At 38.7% G+C, this 25,793-nt stretch overlaps 1 protein-coding gene across 1 annotated transcript in view; it reads left to right on the top strand.

Moving 5' to 3' along the window:
• The window catches only part of TENM1 (teneurin transmembrane protein 1), a 761,614-nt gene that overhangs the window by 410,677 nt on the left and 325,144 nt on the right, over positions 1–25,793 (top strand). Inside the window, exon 6 of the mRNA XM_034649058.1 lies at positions 10,531–10,771. Coding sequence (XP_034504949.1) covers positions 10,531–10,771 — 241 coding nt within the window. The remainder of the gene's footprint in view (positions 1–10,530; positions 10,772–25,793) is intronic.

Here is a 25,793-nt window from a genome sequence, read left to right as displayed (position 1 = left end):
TAGGCCCTGTATTGTGTGTACCCATAAGGGAAAATTTGCCGTAGTGCTGTCATAGCAAGAATTTGGAGATTGGGGAGCTGGACATGAAGCCTGTGTGATAGGACTTCCTGAGTAACAGAATTATGCTTTACATAAGCTGTTTCCAAATGCTAATGAGTCTGGGAGTAGAAAAGACCACAGACCACAATCTCATAGTAATATGTTCTTTGACCCCGTTAGACACCTCACTCTGTGCAGGCTACCAGCTCTACCAAATCGAGGCTTGCCTTTGTGGAGTACAAGCAATGCAGAATGGAGCCATGTACACATGCCTGCATTCTAATTTTATTTGTATCCTTTGCAGTGCTTATTTATAGTTGGTGAGTTAACCAAAGTGAAAGCAAACTTGAATCAAGTCCAGGTTATCATCACACCCATCTATGAACCCAGATTGCACTCTTCAGTTGGGTCTGGTGTAGACCCCGAGTATTAATACAAAGGAAGGAGCTTCCATGCGCTCGTTCACTGATCTCAAGCACTATATGAGGTCTCTTTGAAAACTGCTTCTTATAAGCATGTGTGTTTAATCCTCTGTCCCTCTCAGCAGGTCTTCTATTGTACATAAAATGTTCCCCCTCCCCGAGGACCATTTGAAAAAAGTTATTTAAATGACCTTAACTAAGAATTAAGTTGCATAAGTACTTTGTTAGTTATCAGTCACTACCTATGAAATATTTTCTTAATTTCTAGGATTACCACTTATATTTATTAGCACAGTCTCATATTCATAGTTTCTTCAACATACGTTCTCATTTTTTCTCCTGCTTATGCCAGCTGTCTTCCCCTTGAGACAAGCTTTTTTTTTTTTTTTCTAAGGTGTCTATACGTGGTGGGGTGGGGAGGAACCTGTCTGAATTCACCACTTATTCAATCTACTCTAACATTATATTAGTAGATTCCACTAATTTGCTCATTTTGATGGACATTTCACTTGATCCACTAGCAAACACATCTATATCAATATATCAGTGTATTTCCTAATTGAGCTGCCTTCTCGTGACTTCGTTAGCCATCTTCCAGTTAATGAAGTCTCAAGTGCAATCTATATGTAATTTGAGGCTACATGTGAAAAGACATCATTACAAAAGAATTTGTCAGATAACTTTTTTGTATTCTGGGTGATGTTCATCCAGAATCTTGCATTTTGTTTGGGGAACCATAAAGACCTAGTTAAATTGGAGGGAGTCCAGGGAGATAAGCAGTAATGTAATTGAGGGAATGAATCAGATTTTGAAGGAAAAATAAAATGAGTTAAATATGCATAGCTTAGCATAAGCAAAGTTTATAAGGCAGGCTTAGTAATATATCTTAATGTTGGCACCTCTCCAACAAATAGCTCTTTTTAGCATCTCACTAAAATAACATGTTGAAAAACAAGAAAATGAAAATTTGTAATAAGGAGGGAATTAATCAATAAACATTTCAGGCAGAAAGCTTCAGATACAAGCTGTGCCCACACAATGCCAAAACAATTGGTAGGAATGGGAAGAATTCAATCAAATAAGATATTTGGCATCATAAAACATTCTCTCACACCATGGTTGTTGTAATTGTTTTTTTTTAATAAAATAAACCTAATTGAATTCCAACTAAAATTTTGAATTTATTCCAATTAATTAAATTCATGAATAAACAAAATTTTAAACTTGTATTGACTAAAATTATGGGCTAAGTGTTTGGGAGATATAAAGATGATTCAGACCTAGATCCTGATATAAGACAAGGAGATGCATAGCTTGATTGCAGGTTGGGAAATAAAACTTACTCTCTTCTTCCTACCTATCACTTCCCAGTTCATACCTCTTAGGAGACTCCCACCATAACCCAAAGACCAGGCAAAAAGGTAATGGCAGCCAGTAGTATTCTGCCATCAGCCATCGAGATCACAATTCTCAATTTTTTTGGCCCTAACATACTTGAATAACATGTACATGTGTATAACACTCCCATAAGAATACCAAGATTTTTGTTCCCAATCCCCACCCTGCCCCATTTTCTTTTTTGGGGGAGGAATAAACAAATTTTTCATCATCCCCATGGTATGCATATAATCATTTTACCAGGAAATGGGTGTGGGAACTAGTAATTAAAATGGTTTATGGGACCATACTTGATAGCCAAACTTTGGTATAGCTGAGAACTGCTGAACTTGGGCAAAACATGGAAGAAATGTGAGAATTGTCTGGTCTTGTGAATGCTGCTGTAACAGTGCTGTCTCTCCCCCACTGTCCCAGGTGGGGGCTATGTACCTGTTCAGTCCCCAGGTACAGATGCTAGAACTCGTCTCCACCACCCCACTGGGTATCCACAGGTCTCCTTTGTTCCTAAAGTTGTGCCAGGGGAGAAGAACTACAGGGTATGTGGAACCTTTCTCACCAAATAGCCAGATAGTATTGGTTAGATGATGGTATTAATAATCAGTACTTTTTCTTCAGTCTTTATTTGAAATAAAGTTTGGGGTGGAGAGGCTAAAACATCCCCAGCCTTCCCTAGTCCTCCAATCTTTGTTTTTATCCTGTAGGATTTTGTCTTTTACTTCTTGCCTTTTATTACTCTTAATATAGCTTGCCCTCATTATTTAACATATGGTAGTATGAAAAATATTTTTCTTAGAGATTTAGACACAGTCATAATGTTTTCTTGATTTGTGCTCTGAGCATTCAGAGTTCCATTTTCATAAATAACATTAAAATGATTTTCATCCGTTGCTTTTGAACAAATACGGGGTGACCATTTGTAATAGTCTAATAAAAAAATGAAGTTCTGAAAGTAAAAACTTTGTAAAATTCTGGAATATCTGTTATTAGCTAATTTATTAAATGATTCACTGTCAATTAATTCATAACCCTCCATTACCTACTTGCAAATAAATAATGAACTTGGGGATTGAAAATAATTGAAATACCTACATATGACTTTAGTTTGAGGATAAAGTAAATATGAACTTTTAAGGATCATTACTTTTTTATATTTTCTTTTTGATATACTTCACTGCCTAATAATGGAAGCCACAGCATCATTGTCAGCATAAGATAAAACAGGGCAATTATCTATTTCTTGTTTCCTGGTACATAATGGATAATAGAGTTTCCTTCAAGACCACAGTGAAAAAGACTTTGGCCAACCACTAATTTCAATTGTTAATTAATACCATATATTAATATTTAGAATTTGACATTTAAAATTCCAAATTGTACTATAAAGTAGAGCTCTTTACCATTCTATTTAGAAAAATGAATAGGTACCAAATGTATTGACCTCACTTTTCCTTTTTTTGTAATACTGCCAAACTGCTCTGAAAATATAAGCAAAGATGTATCCATCCTGTATTTTCACAACCAAGAAAATTAGGTAGTTTGAACATTTACTTCGATAATTTAAGGAAAACAGCATTTAGCCACAGTCCTTTCTTTTTTTTCTTGATTGTAAAGTCCTAGTTTGTTTGTCTGAATCTATGTCACAGAGTTGATTAAGTTAACAAACCAGCCACTTATTGGCAGGAATATTGACTATTATTCGTAAGATTGGCTAATTGCACTATGTAAAGCCAATACAGTGCACAGCACAGTTGGAGTCCCCCTATAACAGGGAGAAATGGGATGGGGGAGGGCTGCCTTGTGGATATCTGGCCCATTGTTGTACAACACACAGGAGAACAGGAAAAGAAATTAATGAGACCTAGAAAATAGGAAGTTTAAACTTTCTGGAGGTAGACCAGCACATCCTTTGAAGATAAGCATCAGTTTATGAAGAGACTGAGTGTAAATACGAGTTTCAGCACAAACATGTCAAAGGATTGAAGGTGCTTCAGTGTTGACCTTTATTGCCAGTGGTTGTAACAAAGATCAACCTAACTGACGAAAATTAATAGAGCATACTCTCTTACTTGTCGTCTTGGTAAGAGAACCATTCAGAGTCCTCAAAGGATATACTTTACAGTCTCAAAAGACAGTACGTAGCATCACCAGGCTCTGGAACCATACATAGTGCAGTCATCTAGAACCAGATAGAAACCATGTAAACGGGAAACATTATTTATTATTGGCCTTACCCCAGATCTGTGACTCTTCTCCTGCAGTCATGTGTTTTAAATGCCAATTCTGTTTCTCTCTCCTGCTGCCTCTTTCTCTTGTCCGTGTCTTGCTCATACACATGCCCATACATACACACAAATATCCATTAAACATTAGCTATTTAATAGACTTTATTTCCGTTCTCAATCTAATGGTTTATTTAACTAATGAATCTGCTTTTATTGAAGGCTGCAGGTACATTAATATTAAAGCAGTATTATTTGAACCAGGAAAGTGATAAGGTATACCTGTTTACTCAATTTTCTTCTGAAAACCAATTTTCTTACCTTCATATTCTTTGAGCCTCTAATAATAATTATAAGGTTGAGAACAGAAACGTCCACAGGCAGATACACTTAAGACTAATTTGGTGATCACCGAGCACCATCAAGTTAATGGATATTAGCCATAACATACGAATTTATAAACCACCTCCGCACATGTTGTGAAAGCTCCTTGTGGCAAGTAAAGTACTATAAAGTAGTAATATACATTTAGAATTAGTAGTAATAGTTAATATTAATAATAAACCTCTCCTCTTTATTTTAATCCATTTTCTCTTTATCCCCTCTCCTGCCTAGGAGGGAGAACAGCTCAGAAAAGCAACTCAGGGAACCAAAGCCTTATAATTGGCCTTGAGAGACTTGACATAAGTAGTTATGGCAATAACCCTTGCTGCCCTGATGTTCTTTGCTCATGTAGATTACCAAGGCCTTCATAAGCATTAGTTAATATTACCTCATAAGACTTCAGAGAGATGGTTAAATATTAATACAGGCCCATAATCCTTCATCAGAAATCTTTGGGGTCCTTTTGTTTCAAAATTTAGCATTTTTCAGATTTTGCACAGGTAATGCCATGCATATATTGTATGTTACGTAACTCCCAGACTGGGATGTGGGCCAGCATCCTTTAATAATGCATCAGTATTTCCGCAGCTAAATGTATAAAAATTCTCTAAATGAAGTAAAGACCATAAATACCCTTATTTCAGTTTAGATCGGGTTTTGCTACCAAATGAATGAGAAAAAAATTCAGTTTTCAGGAATTTTTCAATTCCAGAGCTGCAGACGATGTGTTGTCCCACCATCTTCTCTTTGGCCAATGAGGTAATGAAACACAGACTTGAGGCCAGGAAGTGCAGACATGTTTTCTGACTCCCTGTGACCTTTTTCTACAGCGTTGAGAATATATGTGCTCCTCTTGGCAACATACATTGCATAGTAACTTTGGGGGAAAAACATATTTTAGAGGTTATTATCCTAGTATCAGTACAGAAAAGTTTGATTGGCTAAGTACATGGATCTGGGGAAAACTAGGCATATGTCTACTTTGATCACATTTTTCAGAGAATTATCCATTTGGCATTGCTATATTAATGACAGTATTTATTTTTAACACAGAAAATTATATTGCATGTGCAGTCAGTTCTGCTACAACGCTTGTTTTGAAAACATTAATTTGTTCTCGTGCTATTGGTATCTTTGAGAACAATTTGAACATAAGACAAATTTTGTGTCTGCATATGTGTGATTCCATCTGTTAAAAATACTAAGGGAAGGCAGAAAACTGCACCCAGCAGGATGAACCATGTAGGAATATACAAAATGCACACGTGCATATACCTGAGACATCCACCAACTGTCTTAGTTCACCGCCTTGTGTTAGGAGCCTTGCCCATCCACATCTGGGGTTAGATCTTTCCGTGTGACTCAGACAACCCTCCTTCCATCACTCCACGGTAACTCCTAAGTTGCAACCCATGTGACACCTACTTTAACAAGCAAACTTCAGGTCTTGTGCCCCAAACCCCTTTTCTCCATAAGCCCTTCTCAGTGCTTGATTTTGCATAGGGCAGTGAATGTTAGAAATGCAACTATCACTTTATAGCCCAATGGACTGTGGTAATGAAGCATAGGGGGCACAACACCCTGACGGACCATTCGTTAAGTTCCCACACAGTGTTTCTGAGTGAGGTATTCTAATTTGTGGTGAAAATTTCTCTAGCTAAAAAAAACAAAAACAAAAGGAAACAACTAGGCACGACCAGTTTCCTTTTCCCCCTTCCTTTTTGGAGACAATGGCAATGTTGTTTCTGAAGGCATATACTTCCGTTAACAGTTCTGCCACACCTAAAATGCCTTAGATATAGAATTTGGAGGAATTTCCTTCTCTGGAGATTTTTCTTACCAAGTTATTTTAGTACCTCAAACCTGAAACTGGACCCTACCCAGGTATATTCTGTGAATTAGACCTTTCCATCTGAAATCTTAATTTACTTTCAGAAAGCCTTGTAAGTATGTCCGGATATCCACATTTGCATAATCACTACCACCCCCCCCCACCTTGCGTCTCTCTCTCTCCTCGCACAGAAATGTATGACTGCCAGATACATTTGGAAGTGAGTGCATGTGACTCTTCACCCCTTGGAACTGGTGTTCTAGAGCTCCTGACGCTGAACCCTAATGTATTTTTCATTAGTGTTTAATGTCGGGAAATCCCATTTCATGGAGCCCAAGGATTAAATTACTTCATTTGGGAGAGAACAAGTGCATTCCCCATCTTTTTCCTGAGGTGAAAAAAAAGAATGAAGCTGAGATCATTTGCATTTCATAAGGGCTTAAGGTCTGGATGTATTCCACTCAATTCAACAATCCAATATTGTAAAAGCTTTTAAAGACAATATTAACAAGTAGGGAAACCTCTGCATATTTAAAATGTGGAAATAAAAATACACAATAAAATAGATATAGATCAATACACACACACACAATCTAAATAACTATACAAAGCAGTTCTACCTGCAGCAGAAATGGTACAGTATGTTATAGTAATACCATGATTGTACTTTTCGATGAAGTAGAATTTTTATCATGTTTCATAATAAGGAAGTTGCAAAGGTTTTGAGGAAATCCAGCAAGAAAAATCCAGATGATAATGAGTGATTCTTTTCTTTTGAACAATTGTACTGAATAGAGACTTTCTGTCCTTTGAAGAACTCTGCTGACACAAATGCCTAATGATTAGGCTAATAGATGTCACGTGTCATTTGGAGGTATTCTGGACCCAGCACCTAAAATTGATTCCTTTTCTTCTTCTTCTTCTTTTTTTAAAATATGATCTTTTTTAAAAGATTTTATTTATTTATTTATTTATTTATTTATTTATTTATTTATTTGACAGAGAGAGAGAGAGAGAGACAGCGAGAGAGGGAACACAAGCAGGGGGAGTGTGAGAGGGAGAAGCAGGCTTCCCGCTGAGCAAGGAGCCCCATGCGGGGCTCAATCCCAGGACCCTGGGAACACGCCCTGAGCCGAAGGCAGACGCTTAATGACTGAGCCACCCAGGCGCCCCCTCCTTTTCTTCTTCTAACTCTGGATTCCCACCCTTTGTTTCCATTGCTTGCATCATTAAGTTCATGGATTTAGATGGCAAGTCTGTAGAGTGTGTCACTGCTGCTCTTTTCATGTCTTGGAGGGACATGATTTTAAGCACCTTCTTTGGGGTATCATTGTCCTGGCTGTTGGAGAGATTTCGCTAAGACCTCCAAGGGGGAAACCTACTGCTCTGTGGACTATCAAATAGATACCCAGTGGCCACATCAGAAATGAAAGAGCCCAGGGGACACAGAGTGGTTCTCTAGGTCCCATGGGGGAATGAAATGAAAGCTTTAGGGAATCTTACTCTGTACCTAGCACTGTGCTCCTGTGACACGCAAAAGTAGAAGACGATCTTGCTCTAAGAAATATGCAGTCGACTTTGGCAGATAAAATAAAAACACGGGATAACAAGGGAATACTATAATATCGCAAACTCAGGGACCAAGAATAGTAAATGTTAAAGTCAGAGAAGACAGTCATATTTATTTTCCAAGATAGTCCTAAAAAAGTGCTGAGCTGGGTGGGAATCATCAGACATAGGCAGAGAAATTCATACAAGTTGAATGACTTTGAACAAGTCACCTTACCTCTCTGAGCCTTTGGTTCCTCATCTGTAAAATGGAGAGGGGAAGAGGGAGAGCTGAACTAGGTGATCCCTATGGTCATTTCCAGTCTGAATGTTTCATCCTTCTATTACATTTAATAAACGAGTAGTCACTGACATACTATATCCAAGCACATTTTACATGAATTAAATTTAATTGCTAGAAGAAAGGATTGTTATCTCCATTTTACAAATGAGGAGTTAATGTTTCTTTTTTTTTAAGATTTCATTTATTTATTTGACAGAGAGAGAGACAGCCAGCGAGAGAGGAAACACAAGCAGGGGAGTGGGAGAGGAAGAAGCAGGCTCCCAGCAGAGCAGGGAGCCCAGTGCGGGGCTCGATCCCAGATCACGCCCCAAGCCAAAGGCAGACACTTAACGACTGAGCCACCTAGGCGCCCGGAGAAGTTAATGTTTCTAAGTGGCAGAGGCAGAGTTCAAACCCAGGTTTGCCATACCCCCAAATTCTATGCTCTTTCCACGATGCTGTGCTGCATGCTACTATACCAAGCTGCCTTCCTTTTCAACACTTAAGGAGATAAGATCTAAGGAAGGAAGCAGACATATAAACAAATAACTACAATAGAAGGTGGTATGTCATTAGGGAAAATTCAGAAGATGTGGAGTATTCTGTCTCTAAATCTTAAAGAGGTAAAGAGAGCTTGTATTACAGAGGTCTACAACGTAGTGAGTGGAGCATTGGCCAGAGAGTCAGGAGATGTGGGTTCTAGTTTTGGCCATGCCAGGTGTCCCTAGAAAAGCTGTTCTCTGGACATCAGTTTTCTCATCTGCAAAATGAAAGGATCTTCAAGGTCTTTTGGGTTCCAGAAGTCAATGCTTTTCTGAGTCCAAAGATGGAAAGCCTGCTTCTAGTTATGGCTATGAATATGAGTCCAGAGGTTTAAAAAAATTAATGAGATGTTAAGTGCTTGTGATGATATTTTTAGTGGATATGGGATTTGGGCTGGGCCTGGAATAATGGGGTTGATTTTGAAAATTCATGAAGCATTTTAGTTCCTTTTAAATATCCAAGGGTAGCTGACTATCTAATGGAATATTTTGTATTAAAATGAATGATCACTACTCCTTTCCCTGTCTATCTTTTATACAATTTCCTTTTTCATATAGCAAGTTTATTTAAAGGGAGAGCCATCTATAGTAGAAAACATAGCCAAGAATTTGTCATGCTCTTGGGGCACCAGTATCATTTTAAAATATGAAAACCATGCCAGTGTCTTCGAAATTGAAGTTTGAGGTAGAAGGATGGAAAGAAGTTATTTTTTCCCTGTGATCAGCCACTGCAAAGTGAGTCTCAGCACAAACCAGCTGAGGCTTTTTGCTAGGCATGGAAAGCCTCTGGCATTTTTCTGCTTTTCAACTCTCAGTCATTTGGGAGGTGGGACAAAGCCATGCTGTCTACAAAGTTTATCCAGAACGTGCTGGTGTTACAAGAGATCACTTGACATCTATTATGTTTCTCCTGTGGAAGAGAGGTGGCTATCAGCTACAATAGTGATTCCTTTTCAAAGGGGTTTAATTGGGGCATTTCTCATGGGCCAAATTCTAACTCGCTGTCTATACATGTGCCTGCCAGGAAAACAGTGGAAAAATACCAAACAATAGCAACAACAGAAGTCTGAGGACCGCTGTCCCAGGCTGCCCCCATGGCAAACAGGCAGAGAAAAAAACTGGTTTCCCTTCTGCCAAAGCTGCGGCTGACATGGCAGAGCTCCTAGAAAGGTGTGGCAGGTGGGGGAGGGGTGCAGACTCTGTGTTGCATGGCTATGGAAATATATATAATAACCTGAGCAAACTCCTTTTAGCCTGCCTTTTCCAAGCAGCACTCTTAGTTGGGGATGGGGAGGGGGTTGCTGGCAAAGAGATGAGTTTCATGCAGTTGAGTTCCACACTCAGGGAGCTGTTTTTCTGAAGTATGGATTTGCTCCTGTGTAGGCAGGCTAGCATCCTTTCCTGAGGTAAGCCAGAAGGTGGCCTTATACTTTTATTTGAAGTGTCGAATGATTTTTCCTGCAACAAATTTGTGCCTTTCACTGGTATTTTCCGAAGTGAGACTTTTGCAACTGATGGAAATCGGCTCACTTCTGTTCTGTAACTTAGTGTCTTGTTGATGATTTATTTGTTCGGTAGCAGAAACTATGACAAATTGTGTGAGACAGCCTCATTTACTTTTTAGCTGCTATAGCCCTGAAGAATTTACATGTAAATGCAACTGTGAATGTTTTACATTTCATAAGCGTGCTGCACGTGTTTTTGTAAGTTAAGTGACATTTTTACATTTAGACTGAACTTAAAACTCTGCCCCCACCCCACAGGTTATATTCTTCTGAAATCCTCAGTCTGACAAGCTGTGTTTTCCTGACTGCCAAGTGGGAGAGTAAGTCTCTATTTGGTGTTTTTCTTCTCTCCTCTTTAGACATGCAGAGCAGCCCACACAACCAGTTCACCTTCAGACCCCTCCCGCCGCCGCCTCCGCCTCCGCATGCGTGCACCTGTACCAGGAAACCACCCCCTGCAGCCGACTCTCTTCAGAGGAGATCAATGACTACCCGCAGCCAGCCCAGCCCAGCTGCTCCAGCTCCCCCAACCAGTACACAGGATTCAGTTCATCTGCATAACAGCTGGGTCTTGAATAGCAACATACCATTGGAGACCAGGTACTTGAGCTATTATTGATCCCAATAACTTAAATATTGGCAGAGGATGATTCCACCGAGTGCAGAAACTCATTTCACCACAGACATCTGCAGAGACACACGAATGCGCACAGAGATGCACGCCCAGATGTGTAGGCAAAAGGCAGACCCCTCTGCGGGCACAGGAGCGCGCACATCTAGACTCAGGCACACTAAACGACACAGACCAAAGCAGATTCACGTGGAAAGATGAAACCACAGATGCATAAACACCCCACAGGCAGCCACCCACACAAACATATGAAACGAAGCAATTATCTAAACTATCAACGCGTCCTCTGTGTAAAAGGTGCTCGCCCCTTGTTTTAGGAAACTGCAACATTACAGGACAATCCAAACACAATTGGAGGAACAGTGATAATTTGGATTTTATTGTAAGATTCTTTCAAAAAGCACGTTGCCTTCAAACATTTTTTGAAAAGATTTGCTTCATAGATTGGAGGTCCGTGTGTACTTTTAAAAACTCGATTCTGCCTCTAGGGTGCTGTTTGGTCTTTTGACAAAAAAGTTTGCCTCTATTTTTCTGGCACTTCACATATTTAGGTTTTCAGATTCACTCTTTAAATCTTTGTCATGGGATTAAAGTTACAGTTCTGGGTCTCCGGGTCATAATAGACGTTAGCACTAGAGGCGATTAAATGAGAAATCAAAGGACATCATTTCTAGGCACTCCCTCTTAAATCAAAAATTACAACTTTCTATTAACATAGAAAGACACTACCTAATAAAACATGATTTTGTTATCTTTTAAATTCAAGGACTTCCCCTTGCCTTCTACATGCCTTATTTAGATCTACTACCAAAGCTCTTTCTGAACACATTTGTATGTAAACAATGAGCATAATATATCACTTGATAAGCAATGTATGCTGTCAACTCTGATCAATTTCCATCCCAATATCTGGGAATTGGAATGGAAAGGGGAGGACTAATAAACCCACATTATAAGACTGCTTATTTCTTTCATAGCAGATGAAGTTATATGCCAGCCATGGCATCAGTGAATATGTCACCACCAACAAACTGAGAGCATTATGACTCAAATCCAGGAAACTCTATATCATCCATCACTACTAGATTAAATACATTCATAAACTGCTATTTCTGTTATCTCCCAAGAGAAAATATGGCAGTCAGCTCTGATGGTGAAGATAACCCAATTAGAACTGTACTAGTGATAGTGTTTGGGTATTGTTTCTTTCTTTTTTTAGTGAAAAAGGGAGGTGAATGAGGTGAGAGAAGCAGAGAGCAAAGTATCTTCAAGGAGTTCTTGCTAATGTTGGTGATTTACTCACTCCTTTTTTTTTATTTACTCACTCTTTTAATTCCTCTGCAGGGCTTGGTGATAGGGAGCTAAGGAAACAGTGGGGCAATCTGGTTATCTAGCAATCATGACAAACAAAACACACTCCTTCCCTCTAAGAAGCCAAATAACAGGAAATCTGGAAGAAGGGCGGGGATTGGGGCTCAGACAAATGGAAAGAGAAAACTATTCTTATTTGAAGTGTACATCTAGGCATGTTTGTACAAACTGCACCCACGGACCTTCTGTATCCATGCAAGGAATGTATTAATTGGTCTCAGCTTCATAAGACGCAGGGAAGAACATAAGTTTTCATGTGAGATTGTGCAGAGAGTACCTTTTTAGTACATTTGGGAATATATTCAGTATCACAAAGACAAATTTTTTAAAACCCTAGAAATCCTATCAGCTTGATGAGCTAGGATTTCCCAAATATATCCTTTATATCCTTTAAAATGTTTGCTTCACATGTAGTCAGTAAAGGTAACTCTGGGGGCGTGCTGGCCTCAGCTTCCTAGTCTATAAAAGTGAATGTAGAAATGCCTGTCTCAACACGTTGTGCAGAAGATCAAGCCAGCGTGTTAGAAAGTGCCTCGTACGTTGCAAGGCATTATACAATTCAGAGGTAATACTGTTATAAAAAAATAAAAATTAAAAAAAAATCCTGTTATCCTTACTAAGTGGTTACCTGCTTCTGCTTAAATAGCTCCAAAGTAGGTAATTGACTTATTCCTAAGGCATTCCATTCCATCCCAAGCAACAACTAGAGGATTCTTATTGAACCCAAATCTCCCACCTCTTAACTCTACCTGGTTCTCCCAGATCTAGTTCTACAATCTGACAGACTAAATAAAATCCCTCACTCACCTGGCATCCCTTCACTGTCTTTGACCTAAATGTTTCCCCCTTTCCTTCACCATTTCCTCACATCAGCTGGTTTCAAATCCTCCATCCTGGTCTCTTTCTTTAGAGCACAGTTCTAAACTGCTGACCGCACTGCTCTTGAAGTGTCCTAGCCAAGGCTGAATACAGGTGGGGGTTTTTGTTAGGCTCCCTGGTCGCAGGGAGCAGAGTTCATTCAGGCGGCCGCAAATAATTGAGAACATCTTTTCAAGAGAAAGTAGTCCCCCCTCATTGGCAGTTTTGCTTTCTGCAGTTTCAGTTACCCGCAGTCAACTGTGATCTGGAGACAGATGATCCTCCTGACTTATCGTCAGAAGGTCAGTGGTAGCCTGGTACTACGTCACAAGGCTTAGGTCATTCCCCCACTTGATCACATCGGATAGGCATTTTATCATCTCACATCATCACAAGAAGAAGGGTGAGTAGAGTAAGGTATCTTGAGAGAGAGACGACATTCAAATAACATTTATTATAATATATTGTTATAATTGTTCTATTTTACAATCAGTTATTGTTGCTAATCTCTTACTGTGCCTGATTTATAAATTAAACTTTATCACAGTTATGTATAGGAAAACATAGTATACACAGGGTTTAGTACTATTTCCAGTTTCAGGGATCCACTGGGGATTTTGGAATTTGTCCCCCTAAGATAAGGGGAGACAACTGTATTCTCTGTCAGGTCAGGCCAAGGGGAGAGAAAGGGCCATGTGATTAAAAGAAAAACAAACCCACAGCATGGCCATCTATGGCTGCCCCTTGAGCAAGGGCTGGGAGCAGAGCTAATGTACCTTACGTGGAACTCTCAGCAGTCACCGTGATTGACTCATTCCGAAATCTGTGCTATGACTGACAATTGGTTGTCTCCTTTGTTCTTCTTTTTTTAAGATTTTATTTATTTATTTGACAGAGTGAGTGAGAGAGAGAGAGCACAAGCGGGGGGAGGGGAGGGGCAGAGGGAGAGGGAGAAACAGACTCCTTGCTGAGCAGGGAGCCTGACTCGAGGCTCAATCCCAGGACTCCGGAATCATGACCTGAGCCAAAGGCAGATGCTCAACCAACTGAGCCACCCAGGCGCCCCTATAGTTGGAGAATTTTAACTGTGTGTTTGGGATGGGGGTGCGGGTGGAAATACGTTTAGAGCCTTGATTTGGCATAATTTGATTTCACCTCGTTAGCCTGTGGAGATGTAGTTGAATTCTAATTCCGCTGTACAAAGTACTTGCATTGTATCACTCCCATAACTGTGTTGTCTGTATTTACATTAGGTATGCTCTCCTCATTTCTCTGTAAGTCTTTAATAAAAATGTTATGTAGGACAAGATCAAAGTGGGAGCTCTGTGGCATGCCACTGGAATCCTTCCTGTGGGTTGACACTTGTCCATCAGGCAACATTCTTTTACTAGGATACAACCCACATTTCTCCATCTTGTTTACAGGCATATTGTGAGAGACCTTGTCAAATGCCTTGCTGATTTCCAGATACAATATGCCTACATTTTTACTGATCTGCCAATCCAATAACCATGTAAAAATGGAAGTGAAATGAGATTTGTTTAACATGACTTGTTCTTAGAGAATTTGTGCTGTCTTCTCATGGTTACTCTCTTTTTAAAAGTGCTTACAAATCATCCTTTTTTTTTTGTAGTGGACAAAAAGTGGAGGAATGTGCTTTTAATGACTTTTTTAAAATGTTTTTTTTTATTATATTATGTTAGTCACCATACAGTACATCCCCGGTTTCCGATGTAAAGTTCGATGATTCATTAGTTGCGTATAACACCCAGTGCACCATGCAATACGTGCCCTCCTTACTACCCATCACCGTTCTATCCCATTCCCCCACCCCGCTCCCCTCTGAGGCCCTCAGTTTGTTTCTCATAGTCCATAGTCTCTTATGTTTCATTCCCCCTTCTGATTACCCCCCCTTTCTTTATCCCTTTCTTCCCGTACCGATCTTCCTAGTTCTTATTTTCCATAGATGAGAGAAATCATATGATAATTGTCTTTCTCTGCTTGACTTATTTCACTTAGCATTATCTCCTCCACAAATCATCCTTTTAATAACGTGTTCTAGAATTGTGCAGTCAGTCCACATGATATCCCTTGATCTAGTCTAAGGATCCCATGTACTTCCTGTTTCTTTTAAAAACCAAAACCAATACGCTTTCTCCAGTCCTGACACATATCTCCCACACCACGATCTTGAAACTTTAGCAACTATGACAAGGCATTCAAATCTACCAGACTTGTCACTACTCTGGGACGGAATTTTAATTCATTTAGAACAGTCGAGTGCCTTCTTACGAATGCTTTGACTATCTTAGACTTCAATTTATGGTTACAGATGTTTATTTTACCCTTTTAGGTCTCTGATCATTCTTTTCCACAAGGAAAGCAAGTCATTGAGAAGGCCTCCCTGATATTGGTCGTCCAATAGCATTATATGAGTTGCACATCTATCCTATCCATGACCTTCTTGTTCTAAACCTGTATCTAACAAAACAAAACAAAACACTAAGTTTATGTTGTTTTCAGCAGGTTTTTTTTTTATTCAAGTTTCAGGCTCATTTGGGGTATAAACATTCTTGGCATTATTTTCATCACACCCTCTTACATTTATTTATCCTTGATTTTCATCTCTTTCTTTTGTTCCATGTTCCTTAGAAATCTAAACTGAATGGAGAGCACCCAGTACAGGCATACTGGTTTCTATAGGCAACAAACCTTTCCAACTCTTAATTCATCTCCTTTTTTTTTTTTTTAAATGTCTTAGGTCATGGAATCACCCTGTCTTCACTTTAGAAAACTGCTTTCCTAAAGTCTAGGATTTTGCTTTAGAATATACTTATGGACTCTAAGCTACAATGGTTGCTTTCTCAAGAGGTTCCTATCCCCTTAACTCACCAGTTTCTCTTTTCTGTGAGAGAAGCAAGTCTCCTTATTTTCTCTACCTTCTCAGAGATAAAGTTTTCAACAAGGGAGGTTGAGGACCTGTCATATATTTGTTTTTAGTTAAATGACACATCTAGCAGATGTCTTCGGAGTTGAAATCACTCATGTTCGCTACACTTTACTCTTAGGACACTTTTGTGGTCTGCGTTGGAAATGAGCATCCATTTCCTCCACCTGGGCAAGTGGCTTATTGGAGACTCCCTGATCCACCGTCTATTAGCTGTATGAACTTGGGCATACTGTGTTAACACTGTCAAGTCTCAGTCTTCTCATCTGGAAAATAAGGATGATAGTAGCAACCTATTCATAAGGCTGTTGTGAGGATTAAAGGAGTTAATATCTGCAATGTATTTAGAGCAGCCAGGTACATAGTAAGCACTTGGTAAATGTTAAAATAACAATACTGACAGTAATACACAAGAAACAACTCTACTTTTGTCCCTGTCTATTTCTGTCTTTATCTAATTAAAGATGTTTCTACCCTTATGTTCATGCTTTCTCCAGGTAAACACAACATCATTTCACTTCCTCTCTTAGCATGTTTTTAAATAGAGTATACTCTTTTGCCACTGTCTTAGTCCAATTGGGCTGCTGTAACAAAAACACCATAGACTGGGTTTTTTAAACAGCAAGCATTTATTTCTCACAGTTCTGGAGGCTGGGAACTCTGAGATCAAGGCACTGGCAAATCTGGCATCTGGTGAGAGCCCACTTCCTATTTCATAGACTGCTATCTTTTCTCTATGTCCTCACATGGCAGAAAAGGCAAAGGAGCTCTGCAGGGTTTTCCATTCATAAGGTCCCTTTCAGGAGATCTCCACCCTCATGACCTAATCACCTCCTAAAGGCTCCACCCCTCCAAATACCAACACACTGGAGATTAGGTTTCAACATGTGAATTTTGGGGGAATACATTCAATTTATAGCAACCACCAAATTACAATCTTTAGAACCATTCCCTCCTTTAGGTTGTAATGGTAAATGTCCATGAGGCTTTGTGAGACTGCCCTGTGATACATCTTCAGAACGGCTTTCAGACTGTTACCTGCCTTCTGTAATTCATAGAAATAATTCCCCCACTACCTAGTATATTCAGGATTATGCCCTGCCCTGAGCCCTTCCTTACACACAGATCAGCCTTTCTGCTACTCCTCTAAACCCTTTCTTGGATTATCTTTTTTGTGGTGGGGTGAAAGAAGCATCTTTCACAACCTGGAAAGATGGGCACATTGCCAAGATGGAGATGGAGAGTCTGGGTGGTGTGTGTAAGTGTATGTGCTTAAAAAACGCTAGACTAAGCTACTTAATATAGTTGTGAATTGGGACATATTACTTAACTTCCATGGGCCTCAATTCCCCATCTTTTCTGTGGAGAAAATGGCAGATCCTCCCTTGTGTGGTTGTTTGGAGGAACGAATGAGGTAATCCCTGTAAAATGTCTGCTCAGAGCTGGGCACATAAAAAGTGTACAATAAACAGTATTTTTAATATAAGAGCCTGGCCCTGAAATGCTGGCAAAGAGAAGAATTCAGAGTCACAACAGTTGCAAGGTCAGAAGTAGCAAACCCAGGTCATATTTTGAATCCAGGCTGTAGGGCCAGGGTCTTTACATTCAACCACTTTCTGTAGTAAAGAAGGCAAAGTGAAATAAATACCAATACCACAAGTGCTTTATTAAATTTGAGTAATTCCAAGGTAGGGACACTTAGGGGTGGTAGATCTAACCCTAAGGAAGTGTTGAGGTAGGGAAATGGGAAAGTAGAAATTTTCCTGAGAAAATGGCCTGAAAGTAATTTATTACTAATAATACATATAATTAGTAATAAAATCATGAGGCATCAGTAGGTGAAAAATGGAGGAAAAGGCATTCTGGGAAGAGTGTATTATACTCAGAGTCATGCAAAGTGACCAGTTATCCATTTCAGTAATATTAAGCATTATCATTTCTATTCTTCCCCTCTCTCTTCCTCCATTTGCCATTTATATAATTTTTAAATATTTTTTGATTTTATTTATTTATTTGAGGGAGAGAGAGAGTACAAGTGGGGTGAGGGGCAGAGAGAGAAGCAGGCTCTCTGCTGAGCAGGGAGCCTGATGTAGGACTCGATCCGGAGACTCCGGGATCATGAACTAAGCCGAAGGCAGACACTTAACCAACAGAGCCCTCCAGGTGCCCCCATTTATTTTTTTTTAAGATTTATTTATTTGAGAGAGAGAGAGAGAGAGAGCATGCCCGAGTGCAAGTAGGGGGAGGGGCAGAGGAAGAGTGCCACAGGGCTCCATCCCACGACCCTGAGATCTTGACCTGAGCCAAAATCATGAGTCAGACACTTAACTGACTGAGCCACCCAGGTGGCCCTCCATTTGCCATTTAAACCCTTTACTTAGGTTGTCTGGTCTGGGAGCCAGTATATTCCTTTTAATACTAATAAGAGATAATCATTCTGGAACCAAAGCCCCTAATTTTTAAGCTGTGATGCAGAAATCAAAATATCATTTTGAAATTCCTGCTGTTAAATTGCCATATTCTCCTTCCTTATCCAGAGACTCATCCTTGGATGTACTTGTTTGCAGATCCTTTTATTCTGATTCTTCTCCAGAAAGTCTCTCTTCCCCTGCCTGTGGGATGAGCCTCAATCCCAAAGCTGTTCTATACTTTTAGTAGTACAGTGTTGTGCCTTCTTCATAAAAGTTGGAAGAGTGTTTAAGAGTCTTGATTGTAGAAACCAATAGATGTGGGTTTGAGTTTCAATTCTGCTCCTTATGTCTATATTTGGACAAATTATTGCACCTTTCTGAACCTTAGTTTCCTGACCTTAAAACTGGGTTAATAACACTCATTTTCATAAGGTTGTAACAAGGATTATTTTAGAACTCACATGTGATTTGCACTCAGTTTCCTCCCCCTTTCTGTTCTTCCTGTGTGTCACATTCCTCCTTTCTCCATTCCACTGGCACTGGCTTTTGTCCCATTCTAGCTTCGCAGAATCCCGACTTAACCACTTTCCTTTCTGTATTGCTCTCTCTATTCTGTCCACGCACTTTGTGAGTAGATTGCTCTGCCTTTAACACAAGGTTAAATGGAGTAGTACTCATTTCTATCAGGAGCTCAAACATAACCCATTCCCCACAGAAAACTGGGACAGTTCTCTTAGCTTCTTGACCTCGTCATCCAGATTTACTTTGAAATGGAACTACGGCCATTTTTAGTTTCCTTTATTTACTCTCTTTGCTGTCCCTCAATTCAAACTCCTAACTCAAACTTTACTTGATATTCTTACTCATGGGGAATTTTTGGCCAAGTGTTGGCTGTAGACCATAACTTGGACCAACGCTCAGAAATGACGATGGACATTAACCATGATCTACTCACCATAATGAGGCTTACTTAAAGATTTTGCTGTGATATTTAATACTATTGAGGACTTGGATTTGATATTAACATAACTGCTTCAACTGACAAAGACAAATTGGAATTGTGTGGAGGAGTCATGCCTGGCCAGAAGAGGAGGTAGCAACTATTTTTATTGACTTTTAGCGTATTCTGACAGACGGCAGTAACTTGGTATGAGGCTAACTGCCCTTGCTGGCTTTAGGCCAATGTGACAGTCAACAGGGTTATTTTTCCAAAACAAGATCCAGGGCCATCGATGGAGGAGATGTTGGCAAAGAATGGAAAAGGAAATGAAATCTATAGGACCCATGCTTGTTACCAGACTTCTAGAGCTAGTGTCTATCTTGGGGAGATAAGAAGAAATATTCATTAGTAGTGATGGCAGTGATTTAAGTATCTGTGGAATAATACTCTTTAAATATTAACCCATAAATGTGAGTTCTCTAGTGGTAGTTATATTTCTTTGTTATATAGTACTGCTAAAATATACCTAACATTTATAAGTAGAATTTTTTCTTTAGTACATTTGCAATGGAAAAATAGATTTAGAGACATAATTTTTTCTTTCAATAATGACTAGAGAAGAAAAAGCTCAGAATGTACATATTCAGTGCTTAGATCCAACAATATCTCATGCTTTAATCCTTTAACAGCACTGGGGTTAGCAAAATCTATCTTCAGCCACAGATTTAAAGATTCTTTTTAAGACAGGAAAAGACTTCGTAGAACTAATCTATGCCCTATAAATCCTGTTTACTACAGATGAGCAAGAATCAACCAAGCTTTTCAGCCTACACCAAATGATGGATGTGGAATATGTTGAATTTACATGAAGGAGAATTCTGTAGCCTTAAAAATATATTTTACATATTGAGAGTAAAAATAGGTCTATAATAGTCTATTGTGCTTAGGCAGTGAAGAGCAGTATTTTGGAGATTATCGTGATACAGTGTCTAGTCACTTTGGTGGTGGTATTATTTTTAAAACTGCTTTTGATTTGACTATTTTCACTTTCAAAGTATAAGCCATAGGCAAACATAATGTGTTTCATTTTATAAGGAAAGGAAATTTCACCATAGGTGAGATGAAATCTGGTGTTAATATGGAGATTTTTTTTTAGCAATTTAAATGTGAATCTAAACAGATGTTTTAGGGAATTTTAGAAAATGAGTTGATTGGTGAAATATGTGAGTGTAGCAAACCAAAATTAAATTTTATTTTTTAAAAGATTTTATTTATTTATTTATTTATTTATTTGAGAGAGAGAAGTAGAGGGAGAGGGGGAAGCAGGCTCCCCACTGAGCCAGGGAGGCTGATGCGGGGCTCGATCCCAGGTCCCTGGGGTCATGACCTGAGATGATGGCAGACGCACAACCAGCTGAGCCACCCAGGTGCCCCCAAAATTAAATTTTAGAGAAATCTCTATACCGAACTTTTCCTCCCCTTCATCATATATACTTACCTATCCTGGGTTGTATATTTAAAATAGAAATATCTGGTTTTGATCAAGAGAGAAACTAGTTCTTAACTTCATTGACTACAAAGTTACTTATCCAGTTAATTGTAATAAATATTTTCATTGCCATGTCAAGTTAATAGACACTTGTCTGTTGTATTTTACTAGAAGTATAAAATGCATTTGAAGTAGCAAAGAATGATTTTCCTGTCAATTATTCTCCTTATTTTCTACAGAGGTGTGTGTGTACGTGTGTGTATCAAAGACATTCTACTAAACATCTCCCTTTGGGAGAATCCAGCTGGTTCTTTATTAATTCCACAACACAAAAATGTTTGTAGCTTTAAAAGCAAAAGATAAGATCAGGTTAAGTCTTGAGGTCTTTGAAATGTCTCTGTAAGAATTGTAGATCTGTGGTACTGACTATTCCATTTAAAGAACAAGAAAACTCAAAAAGAATTGCCCCCTTTGGCGAACAGATAAGCAAATAAACAGTAACATCTGCTCCTCCATTCTGTTAATCTTTTTTGGTGTGATATCTGAGGATATAAGAATGTGTATAATGTGAATATTTTAAATGAAAAACAGTTCAATATAAATACTATGATAAATTAATTCCAGCATAAATAAGTTTTTGCAAACCTTGACAACTATTGGTTGAGTGCCCACAATGGATCAGCCAGTGTGCTAGTTGCTGTGGCTGCAACAGTGAACAAAACAGACAAAATCCCTGCCTTTATGGAGCTTAGATTCTATTGGGGGAGCCAGGCTTTATCCTTGAATTTAGCTATGTTGAGGCTAATAATATTGCAGGACTAGGGGTCTATAGACTTGGTATGGGAGAGGGAGGAGAGGAGTCAAAGATACCTCTTAGAAGCCTTTCTTTACCTGCCTTTACTTACCCACAGCACCTTTCATAGAATTTTCCCTTATCTGTGGGCTTCTAGCATCCTGTGCATATGTCTGTGAAGACCTTATTCCATTGTATATTTGCACTCTCCAAATATTCTATTTACTCTTTATTCTCTGTTGCAACTTGAGTGAAGGACTATGTCTTCTTTTTTTACTTTGATTCCTCAGTGCTTAGCTCATATTGTTTAACAAAATTTTTGTAAGGTATATGGACAGAGTAACTGAGCAGGGAATTACAGATGGAATAGATTTCTGAAATCAGAAATAGTAGTTGGTAGAAGCAGACAGTGAGTTTTGTTTGGAAATATTGAAACATCCATGTGGGACATCCATATTGGAAATGCTCAATATCCAATAAATAGTTGAAAATAAGGATCTGGGTCCCAGGAGAGAAAGAAAAAGAAAGTTTTTCTCCTATCACCCACCAAATGCTTGCTATGTGCTGAACATTGTGTCAAGCCATTATCACACTTATTCTTAATTTACATTTCTTAAAACCGAGGCTTAGAGAAGTTGAACAATATGTTGCAAGGTCACCAGTTAGTATGTAACAGAGCTAGTTTACTCCTGTGTGGGTCTGATTCCAGAGCTCATGATAGACATGAATAATGGAGAATTTCATAGGTAGACATAATAATTGAATTTCCATGAATGATGGAGGAAATATTGAAAAACGTAGACAGAGTTTAGTGCAAGAAGACGACCAGAAACCAAACCATCGGAACACTTACGTCTTAAGAGTTCATGAAGGAAAACAAGCCAGCGTAGGTGATTGAGGAGTAATCACAAAAGAGAAGACACAATAGAGAAATTTCAAGATGATCATCATCACAGTTTTCAGATGCTTCAGAGGAGTCAACTAGAATGTGGATGAGAAGAGACCATTCATTCTGTCAACTACAGACTTCTTGACTTTGAAGTGGCCAATTTCAGTAGAGCGATGAGATTGAAGCTAGCCTGCAGTGGGTTGGAAGAGTTGGTAAGTGGTAAGAAAATGGAAGTGGAAGATAGACTGCTCTTCTGAAATGGAATAGTAGATTGAGAGGAAGTGGAATTAGGACAAAACTTTCATACAAATTGGAAGGAGGAAAAAAAAGATGGGGGACTACATTCAATGTGGAGGTAGGCAGTAGTTACCAGGAAAGCGGCGTGGTTGGCAGAAAGAAACCAACAGACTAAGTTGAAGATCAAGTTTCCTTACTGGTAACAAATATGGAAACTTGCAGGAATGGTCACATAATGCCGAAGAGCACCACATGATCCCGTACAGTGGTACAGGCTTCCCAGGTTGCCAGGTTTCAACAAGGGCATACAGCTGATGATGCTACCACCTCTGGGGAATCATAAATCCCTTAGATGCAAGAAGTTTGCTTTTCCTATTCTTATACTAGAGGGTGGCATTATACCCTTGCACCCTAATTTAAAGTTGGCTCAACTATAAGTCATATTTGCAAGGACAAGCTGCTATCATTGGCCAACCCAAGATTATAATTTAGACTTCCTGTCTCCATCTGGCATTCACAAAACACTAGGCAGTCCCCTGTTGCTGATGAAGATACTTAATAGTGACATATGTACACACAGGGCTTTCATTGACATTATAAAAGCTAACTTATGATTATTTCCAATTCAACTATCAAAATATCAAGTGTAACATAAAAACACAGATACTATTGATTCTTTCCTTTTGTGGCATAATATTACCCCCCCCAAGTAAATTGACTTTCTTCTGGAAGAAAATATTCACAATTTGCTATTTCCCCTACCTTTTGACTAAAATAATTGTTTTTCTTTAAAATCTATAACAGTCTTATTCTTTCACATTTTGTCATTTACTATACTGAATAGTATTTTGCTTTTTAGTAGATATACTTGCAACTAAATACTTTTTCTTACTTGCTATCTTCAAAAGACTCAGATTTTAGACAATATATATATATATTGTGTGTGTGTGTGCACACTCACACATGCATGCAAATGTGGGCATATGTGCCTATGTAAGTGTGTATGTATAAGTTTCTGTTGTTCAGAGTCCTTTTGCTGGTTATTTCATTTTAACTCTAAACAACCCTGGGAAGGTAGGCATAACAGAAATTATGCCCAATTTAAAAATAAGGAAACTTAAGTCATGGGAAATTTTACTAATGTGCCCATATGGCAGCTTAGAGCAAGAGTTGGAGCTAGAATTCAAGTCTCTGTTCAGCCAATCCAGTATTCTTTGCACTCTAACAGTTTGTCTCTGGAATGTAAAGAACCCCAAGTTATCCCTTTTTGTCTTTCAGTGAATATTTATAGTGCAGTTAAATTTCCCTGCCTGGAGACGTAATCAACGTTTTATTCTATTTATATTAAAATCTTGATGAGCCTAAATGCCCAGAAAACTGGGGGTTCTGGTTAATTGGATTTAGTAGATAGCTTAAGGTTAAATAGAACTTTTAAAAAATTGCCATTCTTGTTGAAAATCATTCTTAAATATGAATCTACTTTCCATTTTAATCCAAATGATCATAATTTAATCTATTATAATTGAAAATCTTACGTGAAGTCAGGGTTGTCATTCTGAACATGATTTTTTATTGTACAGCACTTTAGGTACAGAAAATATTGTAGAGTGAGCAAAATGTCTTGTGGTCCCAGGATATCCTTCATGAATTTTGGTTGGCCTCTCGTGAGTAGTTGAAAAAGCACTGGATTTAGAATTGGAAATCTTGAGTCCAGGTTCAATTCTGCCACTAAATAGCTGTGTGACCTTGATAATGTCTCATTCTTCCTCTCCAGCCTCATTTTGCACAGCAGTCAGGGGAGGGAATAAAGCTAAATGGTATTTGGTGTTCTTTTGGCCTTTACTTTCTATGTTATTCCGTAGCTTGCCCTCTTGTCATTTGCTCCTCCACTGAAAGAATACTGCTCGAGTTAGCTTTCCAGTTAAGTTGGATTCTAATGAATTGTAAGATTACAGATTCTAGGTGAGGTCCCCTAACAAGTCAGAAAAATTGAAGTTAAGCAGTTATGATTCCTTCAAAATTTCCATTAGCCAAGAGGAAATGAGGAAGACACTGCACATCCCTGTCAGTCAGGGGGTAATGATAATGGCAGACAAACATAGTTAGGAAACCAGTCTTAGGCTAGTACAAGGCTAGTCTGTGAACATGTTTTACTCAATACACGTAGGTGCTCAATAAAAGTTTATTAAATACCTGAATTTAAGAACAAAACCTTTCAGAGAGAAAAGATTCAAGATGCAACACCTTATAAAGAAGTCTACCTTGCCTTGGGTCATATTGTGAAGTCCCCGATGTTTCAGTGTTTTCTTTCAATTTGTCATTATCTGTCTAAGAAATAAATATAACTTTATTTTATGTTTCTTATTCAACGGTAAAAATACAACCTGGATGATGATATTTTTTTCTGAGTACTCACGACGATGCAGAGAGAAAATACGTTTAGATTCATATTATATTTGCCAAATAGAAATGTGTATTTAGAGGTCAGAGAAGTACGTGAAATCATTATACTCTTGAAGTTGACCTGACCTTGTTTATCTCCTTGTGCTGTCCCTGAATAATTAAAGCAAACCAATGGGTTTCTTCTTTGTATTCTTGAATCCACACTGCAGGGAACCAGAGAGAGAACATTTCCCCGGAAGGAAGGCCTGGTTTCCACAAATTCTCCTGTGTTCAAGTGGAATTATAGTTTCTGAGCTTTAGAGCATGGCACAAAACTAAATTTGACTTTCTTAGGTGACCTAACCTGAGGGGGGTTAATGTTGTTTCAATTGCTATGATTATTGTGTATTCTGCATGTTTTAATCAGTATTTTAGGGTTTGGATTTATGCCTTGTGACAGTTCTTGAGAGGTACAATTTGAACAGCAGTTTTGAAAATTGAAAGTAGAAAATGTTTTCTATTGTCCATATCTTACAAAGATTTCCTTGTTTGGTCAGCAGGGTTTAGTAAAAGTTGGAGGTAATTATGAGTGAGTCGTACATGCTCTCCAGCCCCAGGGTTCAGGGTATTTGTTTGGATAATAGACCAATCCCGAGTGCAGATAGCCTCAAGGG

Source organism: Ailuropoda melanoleuca, chromosome X (assembly GCF_002007445.2).
Source record: "Ailuropoda melanoleuca isolate Jingjing chromosome X, ASM200744v2, whole genome shotgun sequence".
NCBI classification, from domain to species: domain Eukaryota; kingdom Metazoa; phylum Chordata; class Mammalia; order Carnivora; family Ursidae; genus Ailuropoda; species Ailuropoda melanoleuca.
Note: the sequence above shows the minus strand (reverse complement) of the source record. Positions and strands in the feature narration are given on the sequence as shown.